This window comes from Catharus ustulatus, chromosome 2 (assembly GCF_009819885.2).
Source record: "Catharus ustulatus isolate bCatUst1 chromosome 2, bCatUst1.pri.v2, whole genome shotgun sequence".
NCBI classification, from domain to species: domain Eukaryota; kingdom Metazoa; phylum Chordata; class Aves; order Passeriformes; family Turdidae; genus Catharus; species Catharus ustulatus.
In genome coordinates this window covers 94,485,571-94,507,724 of record NC_046222.1, presented here as the reverse complement: position 1 = coordinate 94,507,724, position 22,154 = coordinate 94,485,571, and the positions used below count along the sequence as shown (strand labels likewise).

Sequence of the window (22,154 nt, the reverse complement as noted above, 5' to 3'; positions counted from 1 at the left end):
CAGATTAATGGGTTAGTCTTCTTGGCCCTCCCCAGAAGGGATACCTTTTGGTAAGTTTTGTGTCCTCGGCTATGCTGAGTGTTGACCCAGGATACTGAGGTTGTGATTGCAATCATATGGTTAGTGCTATGTACAGCTCTTCGGCAGTCAGTGCATTTATCACTGGCAATCCAAAAGAACCATAGATGTTGGAGCCAATAAATCCTGTTATTCATGAATCCAGCTGTCTCTTCTGAATGTGACCAGACGTATTGTTCATAGACAATTTGTGAACTCAGCATTGGGTCCATAGTTACACGTTTGCAACGAGCACCAGCTAAAGAGCAGCTGGGTAATATCTGGGTTCCTGGGCTCTGAATTTTAAAGTGAATGTGCTTCTAAACACAAAGTATTTCTATTAACAAAGTGTTAACAATTATATTACAACTTGATATTTTAGAAAGATTACTATAATGGAAGAAAACCATTTTCTTGGGTATTTCAATTCAACATTCCTCATGAATACAGAGAATCATCACAAACTTTTGTATTTAGAAAGTGAAATGATAGAAAAATCCATGGAATTGTATCACCTTTTTACACAAAAGAAAGACTGAAGACTGACTAAAAATCTTATAGATGTTACAACGTTTTCCCAAGCAACCATATGTGATTTGCATTAAGCAATTCCTTCCACTCCTTTTTCAGTCATATTTCGAAACTTGAAAGAGTTAATGGCTCAAACATTTGGCAGAAAAGGAACATTACCATGCGAACTTGATAAGGTGCAGTTAAAAAAAAAAAAAGAGTTAAAAAAGAGGGTATTGTGGAGGCAGGAGAGTGCTTTTCTGGGATCAACTTGCTTATCTCAGGTAACTATTTCTAAAAACAATCTTCAGACAGCAGTGCACTTGCATCTGTCAGGGGAGGGGATTTGAAATCCTAAGACCCCCCAAGTCTGCTTCCAAAAAGTTTGAGACTAACAAATGCACGTGGGCAAGGATTGGTTTATAAACAGCAAAACAGAGAGGGGCAGGGTATGAACCCATCATCCCTGCACTCACTGTCTGCAGGAACCCGACCAGAAATAGTGCTGGAGCTCTGGGTGCTGACTCAGATCTTCTTTTCTCTATCTCTCCTTCTTCCTTTCTTCCTCTTCCTAAAAGTTTAATTTGTTGTTGCCACATGTTGTCCAGAAAAGCTTAATCCACTGGCTGTTCAAAAACCACAGCAGCCACGTGTTGTTCAGAAATGTTGAAGTTGCTGCTACAGACTGTCCAGCCTACCAGAAAGTTTAAATCGTCGTTGTCTTTAGCCCAAGGATATCCCAAACATCAGCTGCCTAAGAGTAGGTGGCCCAGGACTGCCCTCTAGGGACTCACAATCAGTCAGAACAAGATCCCCTCTCAATCTAAGAAACCCTCTGTCTTTAGGCAGATTAAATTTCTAAATGCAGTAACAGTTGATTATTAAAACAATACAAATAGTAATTAAGACAATAAAAATAGCTTAATTCAAAATCGATAACACTCCTGCAGAAAGTAATTTTGCTGCTAACAATAGCAATTCTTTTCACATTAAAGTATCTCTGAAAACTTTTTTTTTCCCACTTTGTGTATCATAGCTAACTGCTGGTTTTGCCCACGAGGTGCTGAGAAGCCTGCTATAAGCCCTGCAGAGCTGGAGCAGTCCATCACGTGTGTGGGAAAGTTACTCAGTGATGCTCTTCAGATGCACTGAGCCACCTTTGCTTCTAGTGCCATTCTAGCCAAGAGAACTATCACTTTATCACCTACATCTGTGTGTTTATATGGACAAAAAATTAAGGTGTCCTTTTTAAATGCAATTTAGAAAGTGAAGCAGAGCAAATAACCTAGCATATTTAAACACACGAGTACAAAAGCTGTTATCTCCCCAGCTCCTGAGGAGCCACAGCAGAAGGCTGCGCAGTATGGCACTGCTGAGCACCACGCTGGTCCCAGAGAGCAAAGCAGCAGCCTTGGGGCTGCTCTAGCTTCACCTTGCTGCAAGGAGAATACCAGAGAGAGCCAAGTTCACAGCCTCTGTTTGCCCAGGCAGGGTGAGGTGGTTTGTGCAGACTGACTGGCAGCAGCTTGAATGAAGATCTGTTATAGCAGTCTTATTAAGCCACTGAGTCACAACTGCCACTTGCCATTGTTCATTCTCAGCATGCTTTAGTGGAGAAATGAGGGCAAATAAACAGCAGTGCTGTATGAAAAAAATATGTAGTGCCTTTATTAAATCTTAAAACGGACTCTTCCTCAAAGTGCCTTTACATAACACACATGAAAACTTTAGTATGATTTGTATAAATATATCAAAATGAACAATTTTTTTTAAAGAAATACTATTTTGGCTCAGTAAAATAACCTTTCATTCTTAAAGTTAGGGATAACAAGCAGCAGTTCTCCTTTCAATCTGTTCCAGTCAGCAGAAGTAATTAGGAGGATTGAGGTCACTGCAACTCTGTTGGCTGGCCTGCATGCTGTGAGCTGTCAAGGTGAAAGCACAAAGTCAGTGTTACACCCTAGTTCTCAGAGTACAAATACCATAATGCCAGTCTGGTCTTCACATTTGATACAGGGATCTTCTTAAAGCAGAGTTTTGTGACCAAACCATACAGCTTCTGACCTATTTGATTCTTCTATCAAAGTGAACAATTAGACCTGTTCAGATGGTTTTCAGTAATTTCAGATGGATCTCAAGGCTCTTTGACCCTACAACAGGCTGCTACTGAACACACACCATATTTAAAGGCAGACTGCATGAACAGCTAAGTAAATGTGGTACTTCATGACTAGGACTGATCCTCCCCTGACACTTCTCTTGTGACTAAAACACAAAATGAGAAAAGACTATGAGCATTTGCACAGGTCTGTACATACATGACATTCATCAATAAAACGTTTCAGTACCCTAACAGTCTGAGTTAGTCTGACATTTCAAATGCACTTTTTCCCCCTCCTCTTGAAATGAAGATATTCTTATTCAATTCTGGGTAAACACACACATAACTCAAAAAGCTCAGAAGGGACTGTCTCTCAAAACCACTGTTTCAAGTTTCCAGCACACACTGAGGAAGCCAAAGCAACATAAGCAGAAGAAGAACCTACTTCCACTGTTTTTGTCACTTACCAGCCAGAACAGTTTTGTTTGGTTGAGTATGGTGGCATAAGAAAATTGCTTGAGCCATGAAAAAAGAAAAGCCAACACTGGAGTATGTTAATGAATAGATGAATTCTGAAGGTTGCAGAACATGATTTTTTTTCAGATAAACAAATGGAGATACCAGAAGGAAATCTTCTGCCTAATACTGTGTTAGCAACAGCCTTCAAGTAGAGCTTGGAAAGTGATGGAGTTGGACACAAAAGCAAGTTGCTTGTTTCAAGATAAGGGAGCTGCAAGAGAAAATATAGTTTGGAGTTTGAATGGGAGGAGAGCAAAAGGTGCTGCAAGAAAGAAGCTGATAGGATACAGAAATTCAGAGCTGCATGCAGCATTAACAGTCAGTTCCTGAGGCTCTTCTATACAAGATCTCACAACCTAAAGAATAGACTGAAATTAAATGGGCAATTTGGTTCTCATCTCCTGTTTCTGTAAAATTAATAGCTATAAACATAGCATTAAGGAGGTCTGATTTATTTTTTTAATCAATCAAATCAATTCTCTGCCCCTAAAAAAAGAATTAATCATTGCAAACTGCATCAGTGCCTAAAAGTCAAATATAACTTTAGAGTTAAGATTTAGAGCATACAAAATACTATTAAAAATATTTTTAAATGAAGGAGTAAGGACTCAACATTTTACACAACTTCCTTTCCCTTTTGTTTGGAAAGCTGTGACTGCAGCCTCCAGCACAGTCATCTCAGATTCCTTACATATCAGAGCAGAGGAAAAGGAGAAAAAGCTGCAGGGGGTAGCACAGGGCATCTCTCTCTCTCTCTGCCCCTTGTCATGGTCCTTAAGGTAAGGTGGATGAAGTCAATCATCCTTTACCCCCCATGACAGACTCTGTGCCATTAGCCAATTGTTCCACTTGGGTAAATAAATACATTAAGCCATTTAACTGGAAAGAAAAAGTTCTCCAGAGATTAATTTTTGACTTGAGACAGATTACAAAGGTATTTTTACATCTGCATGTGACAAGTGACTAAAAATGGCATTGATCTTTCAAATGTAAGAAATATCAGGGAAGAGTATTTAAGTTTCAACATGAACAAAAGGTTCAACAGCACTTTTGGAGGGCTGGGATTATTTCTTACCTTTTCTCCTGGACGATAACACACTGATGCAGTAACATAGGGGGATTTATCTTTCCTCAAACTGAACAAGGCAAATAACAAATTTGTAACAAAGAAAAGGTTTGTGCCATTTCATTTAAAAAAAAAAAGAAACTAACATTTACTGGCACCAGCCATTACGTAGTATCATAACCATAATTAGTGTAATTCCCTTCATATTGAAACTTTAATTGCAGGGAAAAAAAATTCTTCATTGGTTTCACTTTTTGACAGTTTTTTGTCCTTTCATTTTTAGTACAAGGGAATTTCACAGAATCATTCTTGGAAAAGTACTTGTGTACTTCCTACATATGCTACTGATGATATTTCAAAGTGTTCTGTTGATCCAGACAGAAGTAAAAAAAGATTGACATCTGTAGATAAAGCTGTAGTACCTTCATTCCAGTAAATTTGGATGAGATTGCACAAAACAGATACATGTGACCTTCAGTCAATCCATCACCAAATGTGTGAACTGAACCAGTCTATAAGTGTCGTTTGTCATTTGTTATTTAAGGCAAATTCAAGTCTTTTGGTAATAAATGCAATTCTGATAAAGAGCCGCTTTTTCTGGATGGCATCTGGTAGCGCACTTTCTTCCAGAATCTGGTACTTGCTGAGTGGGACCTTTCTGAGAAGTCTCCTTTCCATCGGATAGCCCCGTGCTTTTGCTTAATGTATCTGATGGATTCTGGCATGGTTGCATAATCTTGTATTTTATCAAGTTCAATGAGAATTACTTTAATGCCATCTTGGATAAGAGCACTATGCATGGCTAGCTGCTTTTCAGACTCATCTTCCAGAATGGTGTAACAGGAGGGCTCTGGTACTAAAACAATTATTACTCTTCTACTTTGACGGATTTTTTCATCAGCAACGCTGATCACAGCTGTAAAGAAAAAAAAAAGGTTGCAAAATTAAGGTTGTACATTGCTATTTTCTGTTACCAGTATTCTGCAGCTGGTTCATTAACTGTTTGATATTTAAGCCAACACACTTTACATCAAAATAGGGAGAGGATATGAGCATGCAAGCAGTCACCTTGGGTTAGCCCACCATAGCGATCTGGCCAATACAACACAATCTGACCCCATCAGATTCTTTGTCTATATCCTTTTTTTGCAGGAACAGAGAAGAGCTACCAACTATCAACTTGCTAATGCCATTTTATTACCACCATAGGTACAAAGGCAAAAAAACTCCAAGTTTCAGAACCACAGGATCTTTTTACCTTAAATGGTCTGCTATGATATGCTCAACTGGTTTTGTTACATGTAAGTGGAAGAGAAAAAAAGATTCCCCCCATCAATGGCATTCCAATCAGTTAACTCACAAACAGTGAAATATGGTAAATATCACACAAAAAACCCATGGCTAAACCCTGAGAACAGACTATTGCATCTTTTTAAGCTGGAAAAATTTAGCAGCACTTTAGATTCTGGTTCTCAGGGAAACCTTCCTTCTCAAACCACTACCAAAATCCTTCAACTGTTAAAAAAAAAAAAAAAAAAGAAAAAAATAAAGTTCATTTTATGATGAGAGGTACTTAGAATCCCATCTGACTGTCTGCCTATTTCTCAGCTGAATTTGCAGGTCAACAAGAAAAGTCAAATTTGTCTTCAACTAACTTACCTTCTCCTGGTAAATCATCTCTCCCAAGTATGAAGAGGTTATATCCACACTGTCTTTCTAAGACCTCTGGCAGTATCTTCAGAGCAAAAATATCTGATGAATACAAGCAGCTTTCTCTGTTCTTTGGATACAGAACATAAGCATCATAGATCTTCTCATCTGAAGCTAAGGAGTGAGCAATAGAATTTCTATGAAAATGAATTCTAAAGATACACGAGCAAGCAAGCAAGCAAACAAACAAAATCTCTAAACTCTGGGGGTTTTTCCCTTACTTGAATCACTGTTAGGTCCTAATCCTGACATATTAGCTAAGTATGTATGATTATACAAAGCCTGAAATATTTGTAGGATCAGGCCTTCTAGAATTCAGGATGCTGAATCGGAATAGGAAAAAGAAATATTCAAAATTAAGGTGTAACTTTCTTTTTTGAACACACAAAAAAAAATAATCATTTAATTATTTGAAAAACAGTGGTACAACTGATACTTAAAATTCCAGTTGCCATATAACTCATAGCTGATGTTGCAACCAGGAGTTTAAAACCACAGCAACCAATTAGATATGAGAACAAAAACAAAGTGTCAAACTTCAAGATCCAGACTGTTTCAGATATTTTGGATCAAACTCTTCAGAAAGATGTCATTTAAAAGACTTCCAAGAAAGTCTAAGAGACTATCAAGACCTCTGGAAGATACATGGCTAGAGAAACAGAAAGTATCTCCTCTCAGATGTTTGGAAATTACCCTCATAGATAACATCCCTATCAACTTCTTTTTTTTTTAATGCCAGGAAAGCAAAATTTGCAGAAAGTAAAATAATCGTGTGTTTAAATAGAAAACAAAAGAAGTTATATTTTTCCTGTTTCATCTATAGAAAATAAAAAACACTTAACAATTCTAATGTATTATTGCTTTCTGTAACAACAGTAATTAAAAGTAATCTAAAAAACTTCTGTCAGAACAGCGTTCAAACCACTGGGGTGGGTCTTCAGGAAAAGCAATGATAGTTCTGGATTCCTGGAAAATTGCTGGTTTTTTTCCCCTTTAGATGCTTTTGTCATCTGAACTAATTCTAAACATCCTGAAAACAGTATTATCTTTTCTGAAACCCCAAGGAAGACCAGTCATGATCCCTGGGAGCATGCTACTTGGCAAGTAAAGGTGGAAGTTCAAAACAACACTCAACACTGTTACATAAACATACCTTTTTTCCCTAGGAAAGGATGGCAGGAGTCTCGATACCAAAGCACAATATCAATTTTGAAGATCTTGTAGATAAAGAGAGTAAAAAACACTAAAAATACCAAGGAAACTCCTCCTCCAATTAAGTATCCCTGAATGTTTTGAGCTGCAGCAACATAGAATAAGAAAGAACACAAATAAAGTACAACTATAAAGTAGAACTGGAGAAAGACAAGAATTGTTCAAAATTGTTTAATCATTAAAATATTTTTGTTTTAAAAGGAGTGAAAGAACAGGACAAAATGTTTAATGTATGCTTTCTGCCATTACTCTTATCTGATAAGCCTACTTTTATCTTTCAGAGAAAAAACACAATATGGTAAATGAGGCTACTCTTCAGCTGAAACATTAAAATAAAATATTGACATATAACCCAGCAGAGCAGCAGAGTGAGAATTCTTGTACAATCAGTCAAAAGCAAGGAAGTCAAAGGTGGGGAGGTGATTTCCTGACCTGCTAATCTCCCCAGACCAACTAGATTTCCATTGTCTCTGCCCCTTCAATGACCTGTCAATGAACCTACTCATTTACTGTCCTTAGAACAAACACCCTCCACAAACTGCACCTTTTACTCAATGCATTACAGAACTTCTGAGAAGTAAACTGAGAATTAAGTCAATGATCATTTTATCAAGAAGAGATCTCTTACCTGGGCGTTCCAATTTGATGTAGGCTGTAAATTCTTGAGAACCATATATGAAGTGGCAGAAGAATTTATGAGCATAGTCCTTTACTTTCACTTTTGAAATGTTAAATTTTGTTCCAGATAAAGCAAGTCCATGAGGCAACCCCTCTCTGTCAATAACAAAAGGTAAAAGGGAAACATCTGTACATATCTGAATATCTATGCTGAATATAAGACAGATTCATCTATCCAAAAATACAAAAACATTCATTTTTTTATCTCTATAAAGAAGCCAGTGAAGCACGGTAAATACACCCCTGTAACCAAAAATTTCATGAACTAAAAACATACTGGGCTTAGTTGTTTTAGGGTTTTTTTGGGTTAGGTTTGTTGGGCTTTTTCCCCAGAAGTGGACAGAGTACACCATTAGCAGTTTTGCAGGTGACACAAAATTCAAAGGGATGTCTGTTACAACATGCAGCATCCATAGGAACCTTGACAGGATGGACAAATGAAAAAACACCCCATGAAGTTCAAAGCAAAACACAAATCCTGCATATGAGGAGAAATAACCAGATCCCAGGCATCCTAGACTGCATTAGGAAATAGACTGCCAGAAGGTTAAGGGAAATAATCCTTCACCTCTGCTCAGCACTGGTGAGGTCACACCTGGAGTACTGGGGCTGGTTTTGGGCTGCCTAATACAAGAGATGGATGAATTTGCTGGAGCAAGTCATGTGCAGTGATGTGACAGGTAAGGAATTGGAGCACCCATCATACAGGAGAGCAGGGAGAATGCTCGGGGGCAGGGGATGGATCTCATCAATGTGTGCAAACACCTGATAGGAAGAAGGAGTGGAGAAGAGGGAGCCAGGCTTCTTTCAGTAGTGCCCACTGACTGGACAAGAGGCTATGAACACAAAATTAATCCCTTTCCCATCTTAAATTCCACCTGAACACTTTTTTACTTCAGAATAGTCAGACATTGGAACCTAAATGTCCTGCAACAAGTTTCTGCTTTGTGTTCTTGAGGATTAGCAGCTATGTCTGTACTATAAAAAAGACCATTTTCACAAGTAAAAATAAGTTGGGTGACTTTTTATTTTGGAATAATCTATCCTTCCCATATTAATGACAAAGGACAGGCTTTAATGTACTAGTAAAAAAATCATGAAAAAAATGCATAAGTAAGTATTACAAAATTGTATTTTGCAATAGCATTATAAAAATCTACATGATTGCTTCATTCCATTTGTATCAACACAGTATCTATAATAAAATGTTATTCTTTTAAAACCAAGCAATAAGAATATTCTGTGTTTGATACAGACTTCTAATTGGCCTTTCAATGACTAGTGGCATTTGACTAGTAGTCTACTTTATAGTGAATTCACTGTAAATTACTGCAGATTACCTCATCTACATATGCACTACAAATTCAGGGTATAAGGATACTTACTCATAAAACTGTTCCCTGTAGGTTTTATCAAAGATATCAACATCCTCATCATTAACTTGCCAGAATGGAATCAAGCCATTTATGCCACTTGATACGTTACATTCCATAACTACATGAGAGCCTACAAAAAAAAGTAGACATGGTAACTGAAGGTCTTGTAATAGGAGCCAAGTCAAGTGATGAGGGAACAGCTGGGAATAAAAGGAATATAAAAGAAACCTCCTTACCTTATGAAAAGCAAAGTCCTTAAAACTCATCCATTTGTATTCCAAAATTGAGTGTCTATGATCTGGATATAAATTCCACCCTAAATGTACATGTCTAAATGTTCGTATCTACATACAAGCTAGGTGTCTAAGCTAGCAACAGAGTTCATCTCTGCTGAAGTTCACACACATTCAAATAGATACCTTAACTGAATTACTCTCCAGATTCCATGGAAAGATCTCCAGGGCTCAAATGAGTTGCATGTACACCTATGGTGACATTCAAGATGCTCTCCTGCATCCAAGGTAGTCATGTGGAGTTGTCAGACAGGACTCCAGATCTTCAAAAACACCACACTGCCAGACAGCCAGACCACCCAAAACAGCACTCAATGTGTAAGCAAATGAATTGAGCCCCTCTGATCATGTGCACATACCCATGTGCAGACAACTACATCTGGGAGCTGAATCTCATTCTTAGTGACCATGCATATCTTTACTTCAAATCAGGGTTTTTTGGCCAACAGTGTCCACTGAGATGGTTTCTGAATATTATCACACTTTATTTCCAGAGCAAGCTCACCTGTCACTCAGCTCCTTTGCGACCAAGAGTCCAGATCTTACAGAACACCTCAGTACTATAAGCAAGCCAATTTGCAAAATATATTTATTGCCAATGTACCTCAGTAAGCTCCATGTACAGGAAAGTAAGCAGCTTTTTTGAATTCCTTTCCTTCTGTATTTTACCCATGGAAGTTATGATTTGATAGGAGAAGGTGGGCTCTCTCAGCTGGCCTATGTAAAGATCTTAGTCTTTCATTTCCTAGAACCATATCAGATCTAGATGCTTCCACCAAGGGATGGTCTCTAACAAAAGTATGGAATAAACCTTTAGCTCACATGGAAAGCAGTTACTTGACCAAGAGTTCACACAGAAATCAGAGGTGCTCCCCAAGATCTTCCCTCACATCCTTCCACCACAATTAAATTTTTTAAAGATGTGATTTAGTGCATTGCCCAATTATTAAAAAAAAGAAAAAAAACCCAAAACCCCTTAGTGTATAGCTCTCCATGTCCATACATTCATGAATGTACTGTTAAGTTTCTACACCACCTTCTTCTGCCACTTCTCATTCAAAAATCACACAGGTGTTTCCATACAGGTGTTCATGCAGCTGCTTAGAGATTCTGCCCCACAGTCAGACATGTAGGAGGATTTATTCTTTCCCCCCAGGACCCCATTGAAGGTACTGGACAGAGAATATTGAGTAATTGAATAATCGAATAGCAATGTCATTTTAAAACAAAAGAATCTAAACAAACTGTCCCATAACAGTCTTAATGACAGGCTGAGAGCCACAGGTAGCCCCTGGAATAATTAAATGCTCTGGCCTGACCTCCCAGGTAGTGTCAGAGTCCAAATGCAACCTTTGCTCAGAGTTTCTCTAATGATCTAATTCCTCAGAACATTACAAAACTGTTTCCTGTACTAGGAAATTCTAGTAAATAGCCAATCACACTTCTCCAAAATCAGTAATGCCCTTCTAAATCAAATATTTTGTTTGAAACCACCCCTTTGGTACAATTTTTTTTTAAAAAAAACAGTTCAAGCAGCTCCAATCTCATTCTTCCAGAGTTTGTCAGTGGAACACAACTCTGTCCGATATGTGGCACACTTTAAACACATGCAACTTTGCTTAGGAAAAGACTGCAATATCATATACTTGGCCCAGAGAATTACAGAATAACTGAGGCTAAAAGAGAAGTCTTCAATCCAGTTTCCTGCTCAAAGTATGGCCTGATTCTGAGGTCAGACCAGGCTGCTCAGAGATGTATTCAGTCAGGTTCTAAAAGACTGTCTAAAGACAGACTGCACAACTTTTCTGGGCAGCCTCCCACACTGTCCAACTGTCCTCCCTGTGAAGAAGCTATTCTTTACACCCAGAACCTCTTACTTCAGAAATTTCCAAGATAAACAGTACCTGGGATATGCATCAACTAGCAGCTGTTTCACAAAAGTTCAGTATTGAAAATTTGTATTACCCTAAAACAAGGAATAAAATCCAGCCTGCAGAGACGGAAGGGAGACAGGAAACATCCAAGAAGAGAAAGAGATACTGAACTGGTCAACTACTAACTATCCTAACATGCTATGTGTACATAAACCATATTTCCACAACTACTGAGGATACATCCTGACACAAACACCAAGAAGTGGTAAAAAGGACAGATGGTAATAATAGAATATAAAGAAATAAATAAGCAAAAAATAAATAGGTACATCCTGCACAACACTGCTGGTCAAGAGATTCCAATCTCAGGCACAGTTACTTCCCCCTACAAATTACTTGTGGGAATCACGTTCTATTATCTATCCTCCATCTTCCAGATATTCTCAATCCATATGCTTATCTCCCAGTCTTGCTGAAGTCTGGAATTGTTCACATATAATTTCACAAAGACCAGGAGTTTATTTGTTTCACTTAATGATTTCTTAAATAGTCACTACTTACCAAGTTCTACTTCAATTGTATTGTTCCTTGGATAAATAAACTCTGGTTGCATCTGCAGAGGTTTTTCTAACCGAAACAAAGAAAAATAAAACCTTCAGGCATGAAAAGATCCACAACTTAGTTCAACTGACAATAGTTTTGGTTTTACAGTGAGTTTGGTTTTATCATTTGGTATTATCGTAGTGTCATAATTACTACAAGTTTCAAATTTACTATAGAAATGTCCCATATTTGCTCTACTCTCTCCAAGTTATTCTATTTTAGCTCCCAAGTTAACAAAGAAAAAATACCTTTAAAATGCTTTAAAAAAAATCTCAAATTTACTGGCAGCATATATGAAAGTGACACAAAACCAGAAAACAAAGGCAAAACCAAAAAATGCAGTTAACTATTTCAGAGATGGGTAAGGAAAAGTGGTTGTACCAACGACCTCCTAGATGAAGAGAATATTTTTTTAAGTAAAAGTTTAAACAAACACATACTTAAACTGGGCTGGAATTGTATCATTCTGCATAATGTATAGATTGATTGCCAACAACCCACTGTTCTTATATCACCTATATAAAGCCAGAATTTTGGTTTAACCTAAAAAGATGGACCTGCTGTCTCCAGCTAACTATTCTGATAGGACTATTATGTAAGGTCACCAAGCAACATTGCCCACAAAGACACAATCACAATGGTAAGAGCAATAAGTGACACTACCAGCAAAGTGAGACAGCAGAAAAGCACAACCAAGTGCCGACAGTAAGTCAATCCTTTCCAGAGGGAAGATTTATTAACTTTATATTGTTTATACAGCTTGTCACATCTCCTTTCCCATCAACAGAGAAGCAAGTTCACCAACAGGCTTCAAGCAGGTCACTTGCTGTGATAGTCTCAGAAAAAATCTTCTATTTATAAGTTTATTTACTTTAATGGTGCACTATTTGTTTTGGCAAAAGCACTACTTCCACTCCAGGAACTACCACCTTCTTCTAATTCCCATTCCTAACCCTGCATTACTCATTTCCCCATGACAATTCTTCCTCAAAAGCAATGCTCAATGGTAGCAACATGCCTCACTGCCTTTCAATTTTATGTTCAGGAATAAATTAAAGAAAACTTAGAACTCTAATTTCACAGAGCTGAAAAGCAAGATGCCAAATATCTTATGCCTACATAAAAATGTTTAAATCAGAGTGAAAAAGAGAATAACCTCATGCACTCACCTTTAACCTCTAGACTTATGGTTCTTGAAACATTATATTGTTTTCCCATATATGTGTATACCATATGGCATGTGTAGTTTCCTCTGTCTTGCACAGTGACATTACGAATCAAGACAGAATTTTCACCCTCGGCCAAAAGAAGTCGCTTGTCTTCAAGAAATCCAGGTTTACACTCCTAAACACACCAAAGGTACCTGTGACTTAAAGGGAACTAAAACAATCTGACAAATCAGTTACTGTACTCTATTGATCATTAAAATATTTGGCAAACACTGATTTCTTTGAAAATTGTGATGTGGATTCTTTTCAAGCATCACTACAGTCTAGCAAAGTCTGATGATACCTTGCTCCATTTGCACTTCCTTAAAAAAATATAAATCACTACAGCCAACATTTTACATTTTCAAACACTGTGCTTTAGTTCACAGCCTTCATTTATAGCTTGACAGTTTTCTGTCTCAGGTGTAGTAGAAGTCATTACACATGAAGCAGAGTATGAGAATACATGCCTGCACCCTTACTTCTCTGTGATGAAACAGCTGCTGTAGCAGTGCCTTGTGCTATTTGGGTGTATCCCCATTTCTCTGGCAATGCACGTTCAGGGAAAAAAGCTTCCCTCTCTTCCTTGACCTACAAGTAGCTGAGAATCTCTTCACCTCAAAAAGATGTATAGGTGTTACACCAAAGTTATTTAACATGTATAGGTCCATGTAACCTGCTTTATTACCAGCATCAGAATTAGGAGTTGAACTGTTTGGAATTTTACCTTAACACAGATAAAATACATGTTTTCAAACTTGCACAGTCTAAAGAGCATTTTCATAGAACCAAAGCAAGCAGCATAAGAACACTACAGCATGGTCAACAATCCCTAATATTCTGAGAAACTGAAATAATTATGCAAAGCCTTCTATTTACAGAAACATACAAGTTTTAAAAGTTATTATCTATATAAAAATTAAAAGGGTAAACCAAAATTTCACAAATCTTATGCACATTCGTGCCTTACTCAAGCTGTAGAGAAAATAAACCTTTCCTTCTAAAAGTTGCTTTTCACAGTTACTTCATAAGACATTTTAAATAACAGATTTTGTACCCTGTATATATGAAATACACATGTTCAGTACCTTATACCAATGTACTTCAGGCTGATTATTGTCTTCATCTTTAAATTGTTCTAGATCAGGACATATAATCTTTCCAGTATTCGTGCTCGTCACTTTTTGTTCAAACTTCATTCTTCCATTAAAACACAAACCATTATCATTCTTAAAAACTGTTAAGTTTATAGTTTTTTTGTTAGAGTGGTTAAGACTCCTGTAATTAGAACAGCAAACAAGTCAGGTCATTAACAGTAAGATTCATTATTTTCAGCAAGTCAGGGAGAAGGACTTCAGCATCTCCACCAGCCTTGCCTCTACAACACCCCTGCTATATTTCCTTTATTTGTAAACACCATCCTCAGCCTCTCAGCCCTTCTTCCAGGTGAAGGGATGGGAATAAACTCTGAGTTTGTGCTGTGGGCAGAAATGAAGTTTGCTCTGGACACATGAGACAGGATGTCAGGACTTATCAGAGCTGTAGTTAAGGCTTAAGTGTCTGATGTACAAAATGTTGCTTACAGTTAATATGACTGAACCTTAGTAAGTTTTTTGTTCTGCTGATATTAGGTAAGCCAAGGATGTGAGGTGCCCACAGGAACACATCTGATACCTCAAATAACTAAAACCACAGCAGGAAAGGCTAAATTAAAATTATGCAGCTGGGTAGCTTTGAAAGGATTACACATTATTACATTATTCTGACTTCCAGTTTTGGTTTCATGGTAAAGTCCAGTGAAGGAACATGCCTGTGACATTGGAAGTTTTTGCTGACCATTGTTACTGCATTCATCACCCAAACCCCTCCAGCATAACCGGTGTACTCTATGCACACCAGTACACACGACTACACACTACTAAAACAAATTTAGGGCCACCTGAAAAGCCTGTATTGGCTGTTCTCAGTGTGTTGTGGCAACACCATGAGGAACGGAACATTTTATGAATGTCTTCCCAAAATTAATTTCCTGTTCAGCACATGGTGAATTTCAACCATTGTTAAAAAGATTTAGTGACCTAAGTAGCGAAGTCCAGTGCACTAATCTTAGCTATTGATCTAGCAAGATCTTTAAAGTACTAAAAAAGCTAGACATAGATTATTTTCAAATAATCTGTTCCTTTTTGGTTCTCTGTGCACAGATAATTTGAGTAGTACTAGAGACACATTATTTTCATTCTCTAAAGCTGTCTAGCATACTGCTTTGCTCTTTTAATGTGTTCTCTTTTTTGACCAGTAACACATGGTAATATTTTAAAATTAGTCATAAAAACTGTTTCCAGCCTTTTAACTTGTATATTTCTAGTAAGACTTCCAGAAAGTTGTTAAGCTCTCAAGAAAGTCCATGTGGTGATTAAACTGCACAGTTTGCTCATCTTAGAATCTTCTTACATTTAACCTTGTCCTACAAAGAAACCAGTGCTCTTCAGTTCTGTCAGTACCAAACAGCAATTTTAGAAATTGCCACAACAGGAAAAGCCAAAGAAGTTAAGGCATTTTCCTGTGACCTTACACTTCATCCAAAACAAACAACGCCAACAACCACCCCCACAGACCATTTTTAGTATGGTCATGCTTTAAGACAAAGAGAGCATTTGTTTGCAGTGCAAAATGTGTGGAATAGCAGAGAAACACAGGCATCATGCAGAAACAAAAAGCATGATCCAAACATTGCTTTTAAACTGATCTAAACATTCTAGCTAAAACAAGTTTTGTACACTCAAGTTCCACAAATTAATTATCACACTTGCAAGCACTAGCAATCCACTTGTTTCCTTTCTTCCTTACCTTACATTGCATTCATAAATTCCAGAATCTTCCAGCATTGCAGGAATAAACCAGAGTAAGCCCTCTCGCTGGTGGATCCTGGCATCTCTCTCTGTGGTCACTGGTGTAGCACTACCATTTTTATACCATGTCAAATTGTAATCAGAGTGAAGCACTGGCAATGTAATTATTGGGCAAGTAATAGCTGTAGGCTCTCCAACAAGCACAAAGTAATCACAAATAATACACCCTTCTGCTAAAAAAAAAAAAAAAAAAGAAAAAAATTATCAGTGCTTTTAATCTGTGTACTTTTATGTTTAAGAAGTATTAATACCCATTCCAAGTTACACAAAATTAGAAAAACTTTCTGTTACAATTAACCATTAAAACATCACAAGGCTATTATTTTTTGTTTGTTATCACCTTCTTGTTGAGAACATGAACACATATTTTACAAGCTTAAGACCTAACTTCCCTCTGTTAAGGTAGACAGGAACAAGCACATGCAAGTCAAACAGCCTCATTGCAGAGTGTAAAAAGATCCATAGGATTCATCAGGCAACTCCAAGCCTTCCAACTTACCTGTCATGTCTTTGCTATTTAACCATGCTAGTACCTTTGCAGAACTGCCAGATTCTTAAATACTATCTATGTAAAGCACAGTGCAAACAGCAGCAGTGCAGAGCTCCTGATAGTATTCTGCTACTTTGACTGGGGGGCCAAACACAAATCAGGGAAAAAAAATTGGAGAGAAAAAGTATTTATATTAATAAGTCTTAACTTTATTATTTCCTTCCTACATTTGCACCTTTAAACAGAAACCCATTTATTCAGAACATCACAGAAAAGGCCAATGTAAACATAGTTTTTATAATTATGCCTGTGTGACAAGTTGACCGGACACAATCATGCAGCCTAGCAAGCATTTCTTTCAACATCAGACAAAAAAAAGAGAAAAAAGACAGATATTGAAAAAAATATGCAAACAAACCTTACAGGAGAATACTACGGTAGCACAAGCAGAGCTGACCATTTGGCTATAAAGCAGATTGTAAAACTTTCAAGCTTTTGCATACATTTGTTCAGAGAAGCTGGGGACTCCCCATCCCTGGAAGTGTTTCAGGCCAGGTTGAATGGGACTTCGAGAATCTGGTCTAGTGAAAGGTGTCCCTGCTCATGGTAGAGGGGTGGACAGGTGACTGATGATCTTTAAGAACCCTTCCAATGCAAACCATTATGTGATTTTATGTCTAACATTGAATTTTTATGAAAGAGCTAAACATCTGGTTGAACTGATTTTACAAATCTTGCTGAATGGCTGTACAAAGTTAACATATTCCATGTCAAAATAAATAAAATCTTCATTAATCTTTCTAATATCACCACCTTCCCATTTAAAGACTTCCACACAGGTCTCCATATAGCTCAATCTAATTCAGAGACATTAATATTAAGACTGCTTATGCCAAGAGTAGCAATAATTAACTTATATAGTCCTAAACTTAAGTGAAACACTAGACCTATCATTAAAAATATTACTAATTTAATTGTTAAGTAAACTCAGCCCTACTGCCTTCAGGACTAGACATACAGAATGTCTCAAAGAAGGCACTCTCTAGCTAACTTAAGGAAGCTAATCATTTTGGGATTTCTTCATAAGAAACATGGAGAGACTAATCCAAGCCTCAGAGACCTAAATTTATGTGCCTAGATTTTAAAATAAAATTATCTCCCTTTGTATGGCATCGCTAGTGCAATTTGAATTCAGCAGAGGCATTCAGCTATCATCAATATGCTAAAGCAAAAACAAACCTCAAACTCACTACTAGTTCTCAGTAACTTTCCTACTAAATACACACAACTCATCTCTTTCAGATTTTCTTTTTTAAAATGGTAATTTCAACAAAGTATTTCACCTACCAGCACTGAAGAGAGGTATCACTACAATGAGATGACCAATGAGCAAAAATATAGATGTCATATTTTGGTGCAAACCAGAAGTTTTTTCCATTGGTGTAGTAAGACTGTTCAAGCTGCACGGCCCTCTGCACCCTGCATTTCTCCTTAAGAAAAAAAAATTTAAAAATCAGAAGAAACACTAGTCATCTTGGGGAGGGAAAACATGGATTTGGCAATTTAGTCACTGAGGATTTCAACTACAGCAACTCTTGGCCTTCACAAGCAGCTGCTCAGTTTTCAGCTTTCAACTAGAACTTTTCCTGGAACTAGAACTATCCTAATGGAGCAACTCTTGCATAAGTGTAATATTCTTTTACCAGCATAGTTAAACAAAACAAACAAACAAAAAAAACCCAAACCCACAACCCTCAAGCACAGACAAATTATGCTAGCATAGTGATTTAAGCTATACTGCACATTTTAAAAAGCAAGCTTGATTAAGCTACTCTTCTTTCCAAATGCTTACAAGACACAATCACGGGGATATATGAGTTTTCCTTCTTTGAACTGTTCTTTTACAGCTGAGGCATCTTTTGAGAGCAGTAACTTGCAGTTCTTTGCAGAAGGGCAAGCATACTGTAACTCCAATGTCATCTGCCACTTAAAATTGGCATCTAAAGTCAAATGTCTGTGGAAACCACAGCTAATATGAATTTCTGCGGTCAGACACAAAAAAAAATTGTCCAAGAATTTTAGTTTCAATTCACACCTCAGGTCTTTTTTTCAGTTTTCTCCAAAGACATGACTGAACACACATCCACTGCCCTCATAGCCCACAAGTGGCTTCAATGAAACTCTGAACCTTAACCAAGTCCTGCTTCCCTCTCAGATTCACCAGCAATTTTTTCGTAAGGTGTCATCAGAGATCTCCCCAATCTTTCTACTGTCAACCAGCTGGCAAACAATTAAATTCTTCCCCTTCTGATAGCTCATTGTAGGCTAAGATCTGCATTCAGTGGCCTTACCTTTCCTCAGCTTTTAATTACTTCGCACGCTGCTGCCTATCTCTAAAGCAAGCTGGTTTCACATGTAGCAGTCCATTGCAAAACATTTATTGCGCAGGTCCTAGTTAATATTCGCCTTCTACCCAGCTACAAATGACAGGAAGAAGATAAGGTATTCCATGAAAAAGTAAGCTGTGACTTACTTTTATATCCAATGTAATTCACTTCAGTCATAAATAAACCACAGCAGTTCCTTCTTTTGAAGCATTTCATATGCAGAAGTGCTGGGGTAATAGGGAGGGTAACACAGTGCAGAGCTCAACAATTTAATATAACAGTCTCCAGGTAAGTAGTTCTTTTGGACAGTTTATCTGATGAAACCCTGATACCACAGTCCTTATTTAGCTGCCTTATATGCATTTTTCTTGTAACTGGCCAATGAGCAGGTCATCATTTTTAGAGTTTCAGTTTACCTACAAAAAGCAGAGAAAAGGAAAAAAAGATTTTACAAAACATATCATTTGGACATACACATACAAAACTAAATTTTCTGCAGACATCCTAAATGTAAAAGCAAAAGCATCCCCCTGTACATTAGAGAAATGACTTAAAAGAGCAACAAAACTTGCAGTAGAGACTAACCAAGAATTCTAACAAATATTTTGGGGAAAAGAAGTTTCTGTCAAAAACAATACTATGTTACACATGAGTCAAGCAACTTTGTAAAACAGGTTAAATGACTAGAAGGGAACAAACACTTAAATTTAGGGCAAGATAAGAATTAGCACTATAATAAGGGCATTCTGACATTGACAGAATGACCACAAACTTTAGTCCTTATGTCTCTTTTCTAGACAATCTTGCAAGCTGCAGAACTACAGAAAAGGTGTATCTTTAAGACAAACCCATTATGCAGGGCATTCTGGTGAAGCTACATCGAAAACCAGTCAAAGAGTATTAACAAAGAAGCCTGTAACAGTTAGATCTTTGTGAGCTAAATTCCAGTTCAACTTTGAGAAAGTACTAACTGTTCTAAATCTGAACTTTAAGAAATTGTACTTCTTCAAGTCCAGGTAACTGCCCCAACTTTTAACAAAGAATAGCAGGAAGGAAACAAAAACAGCATCTGTAGGTGTACCTAACTGGCCACCATTGGTTGACTCTTCAACAGTGAAGTGCTTCCTATTCATTCTGTTCCACATCAAACTGGAAATGCGTGTAGCCAAACCACAGAGAGAAGAGCAGCCTTACCAATATTCAAAAAATTTAAAACAGCACCTTCTTTCAGTATCAGGTGGAAGGAGTTCCTTTCACAGTCCATGCTTTGAATACTCTTCTAGGTCATTTTATCTCCTGATACCTGTCAATATGAATAAGAACTTTAATGTGGCACATTTTTTATTTTTATTCTCTATATTTATCAAAAAGCAGTAATGTAAAGTATTAAAAAAATAATGTCTTAATCTCAGGAGGAGAGAGGAAATCAGTAATACAAAAAAAAAATACTAATAGGAGTTTCTCATTTCTCATAAAATATGTGATTTAAAAATATCTGAATTAAGGATTCTGCATTCTAAAACTTTTGTGCAAGACTTTTTAGCTTGTTTTTAAGCATCTAAACATGTCCACATGGTCCAAGTCAAATAAGTGCACGATGCTGAATTCCTGAAGAAGAAAAACAAAACACATCCAGAAGCTTGCTTGAGTCCCTGAACAAAACACTACAAACCTAAAAGCTGCTGCTGGAAGCACACCAGAGCCTTGATTCAGGTCGGTGATGATCTTAATGGATCTCTCCTACCAAGCTGTGGCTCCCCAGGCTGCTGCCAAGCACCATCAAGACTGTGACCAGCACAGGTCTGGGACTGTCAGAGCAGCAGCTCCTTCCTGGGTTTGATACAGGCATCTTTTTCACCCAAAATCTTGCTCTTGTCACACAAGCAGTTAATAAAGAGCCCCTGCCTGACCATCGTTATGCAATAAATAAATAGAGAAATAGTTTTTGTAGTGTTTTACCAGGTCAAGAAGATTTACGCCAAGCATTATCCCGCTTCCTGTTACAAGTACTTTAAAAAATGTGGCAGCGTTAGCACTTCCACAGCCTTCTTTTGTCCATCGTACTTCCTACCTGAGCCTGTACAATCCGATACACAACGAGGAAGCAGACACACACGCAAAATAAAAGATTACTTCCACGGAAGCTATTTGGGGCCATAAAAGCTGAGAAACCCAGCAGCCACAAAGACTGGGAGAATGTGCCAACACACTCAGCAGAAACATACGCGGCCTCAAAACACAGTTGAAAGCAACAAACCCAAGGGTTCGGTGCTGGTTTTCTGGTCAGCACTGCAGCCTCACCTGGCCTCACTTCAGGGCACCCCGACCGCCCTGGCCCCGCTCCCCACGCAGCCAAGGAAGGCAAGCGGGCCCCGGCGCGGCAGGAGACACGCGGGGAAGGAGAAGCCCAGCCGCCCCCACCTGCAGCCCTCAGCCCAGCCTCCTCCCCTCTGCTCCGGTCACGCAGGCGGCGGTGGAAGCGGAGCGGAGCCCAGCCCAGCCCAGGGACGGAGTGAGGCACTGTCCCCACAGCCAGCGCCCACCTCCCGTGCTCACCTCCCTGCGCTCCCCGACGGCTGCCCCGGCCCATCCCACGTCGAGGGGCGAGCGAGCAGCGCTCCCCGCCCCGGCCGGCAGGCAGGCAAGGCCACCGCCCCCGAATCGCCCCCGGACCTCTCTCGGACCGCCCCCGGATCGCCCCCGGACCGCCCTCGGACCGCCCCCGAACCGCCCCCGGACCGCTCCCGGACCGCCCCCGAACCGCCCCCGGACCGCTCCCGAACCGCCCCCGGACCGCCCCCGGACCGCCCCCGGACTGCTCCCGGGCCCCCCCCGGACTGCTCCCGGGCCACCCCAGGCCCGCCCCGGCCAGGCTCGGTGGACGGGGTCCGGTGCGGTGAATGGCCCCTGGGAGCCGGCCAGCCCTGCCGAGCCCTGCCGAGTCCCGAGGGAATGCAGCGCCTGGCACAGGGCAAGCTGGTCCTCGCGGTGCCCTCCTGTGTGACCTCCTGCGAGGCATCTCCCGCAGCTTGGCTAAGCCCGTTTTCTCGGACATCAGCCCACTTCCTTTGGTCGTCACGCTTGGGTTTAGTTCCCCTTCAGGCTGTGATCCCCTGGGCTGACGAGCTGAGTTCAGCGCAGCTTTCCCTCGGGCTGCCCTC

General features: G+C 39.0%; 1 protein-coding gene across 7 annotated transcripts; it reads right to left on the bottom strand.

Annotated features, from left to right (window-relative positions):
• Positions 1 to 2,209: 2,209 nt before the first annotated feature.
• On the bottom strand, positions 2,210 to 21,641 carry IL1R1 (interleukin 1 receptor type 1). Of its 7 annotated transcripts, XM_033052919.1 has the most exons (15): positions 21,550 to 21,641; positions 20,215 to 20,296; positions 19,140 to 19,409; positions 17,954 to 18,096; positions 16,055 to 16,289; positions 14,296 to 14,485; positions 13,169 to 13,343; positions 11,958 to 12,023; positions 9,239 to 9,359; positions 7,804 to 7,949; positions 7,117 to 7,260; positions 5,913 to 6,077; positions 4,263 to 5,169; positions 3,136 to 3,398; positions 2,210 to 2,492 (listed from the first exon to the last, which is right to left on the bottom strand). In XM_033052919.1, the coding sequence occupies exons 4-13, from the start codon at positions 18,042 to 18,044 to the stop codon at positions 4,793 to 4,795; spliced, it is 1,710 nt and encodes a 569-aa protein (XP_032908810.1). In that variant the 5' UTR covers positions 18,045 to 18,096; positions 19,140 to 19,409; positions 20,215 to 20,296; positions 21,550 to 21,641; the 3' UTR covers positions 2,210 to 2,492; positions 3,136 to 3,398; positions 4,263 to 4,792. The 7 variants fall into 7 exon arrangements, with proteins under 7 accessions (XP_032908810.1, XP_032908811.1, XP_032908809.1 ...); XM_033052920.1 differs by having other exon boundaries at positions 2,210 to 3,398; positions 20,188 to 20,296; XM_033052918.1 differs by having other exon boundaries at positions 2,210 to 3,398.
• Positions 21,642 to 22,154: the final 513 nt, after the last annotated feature.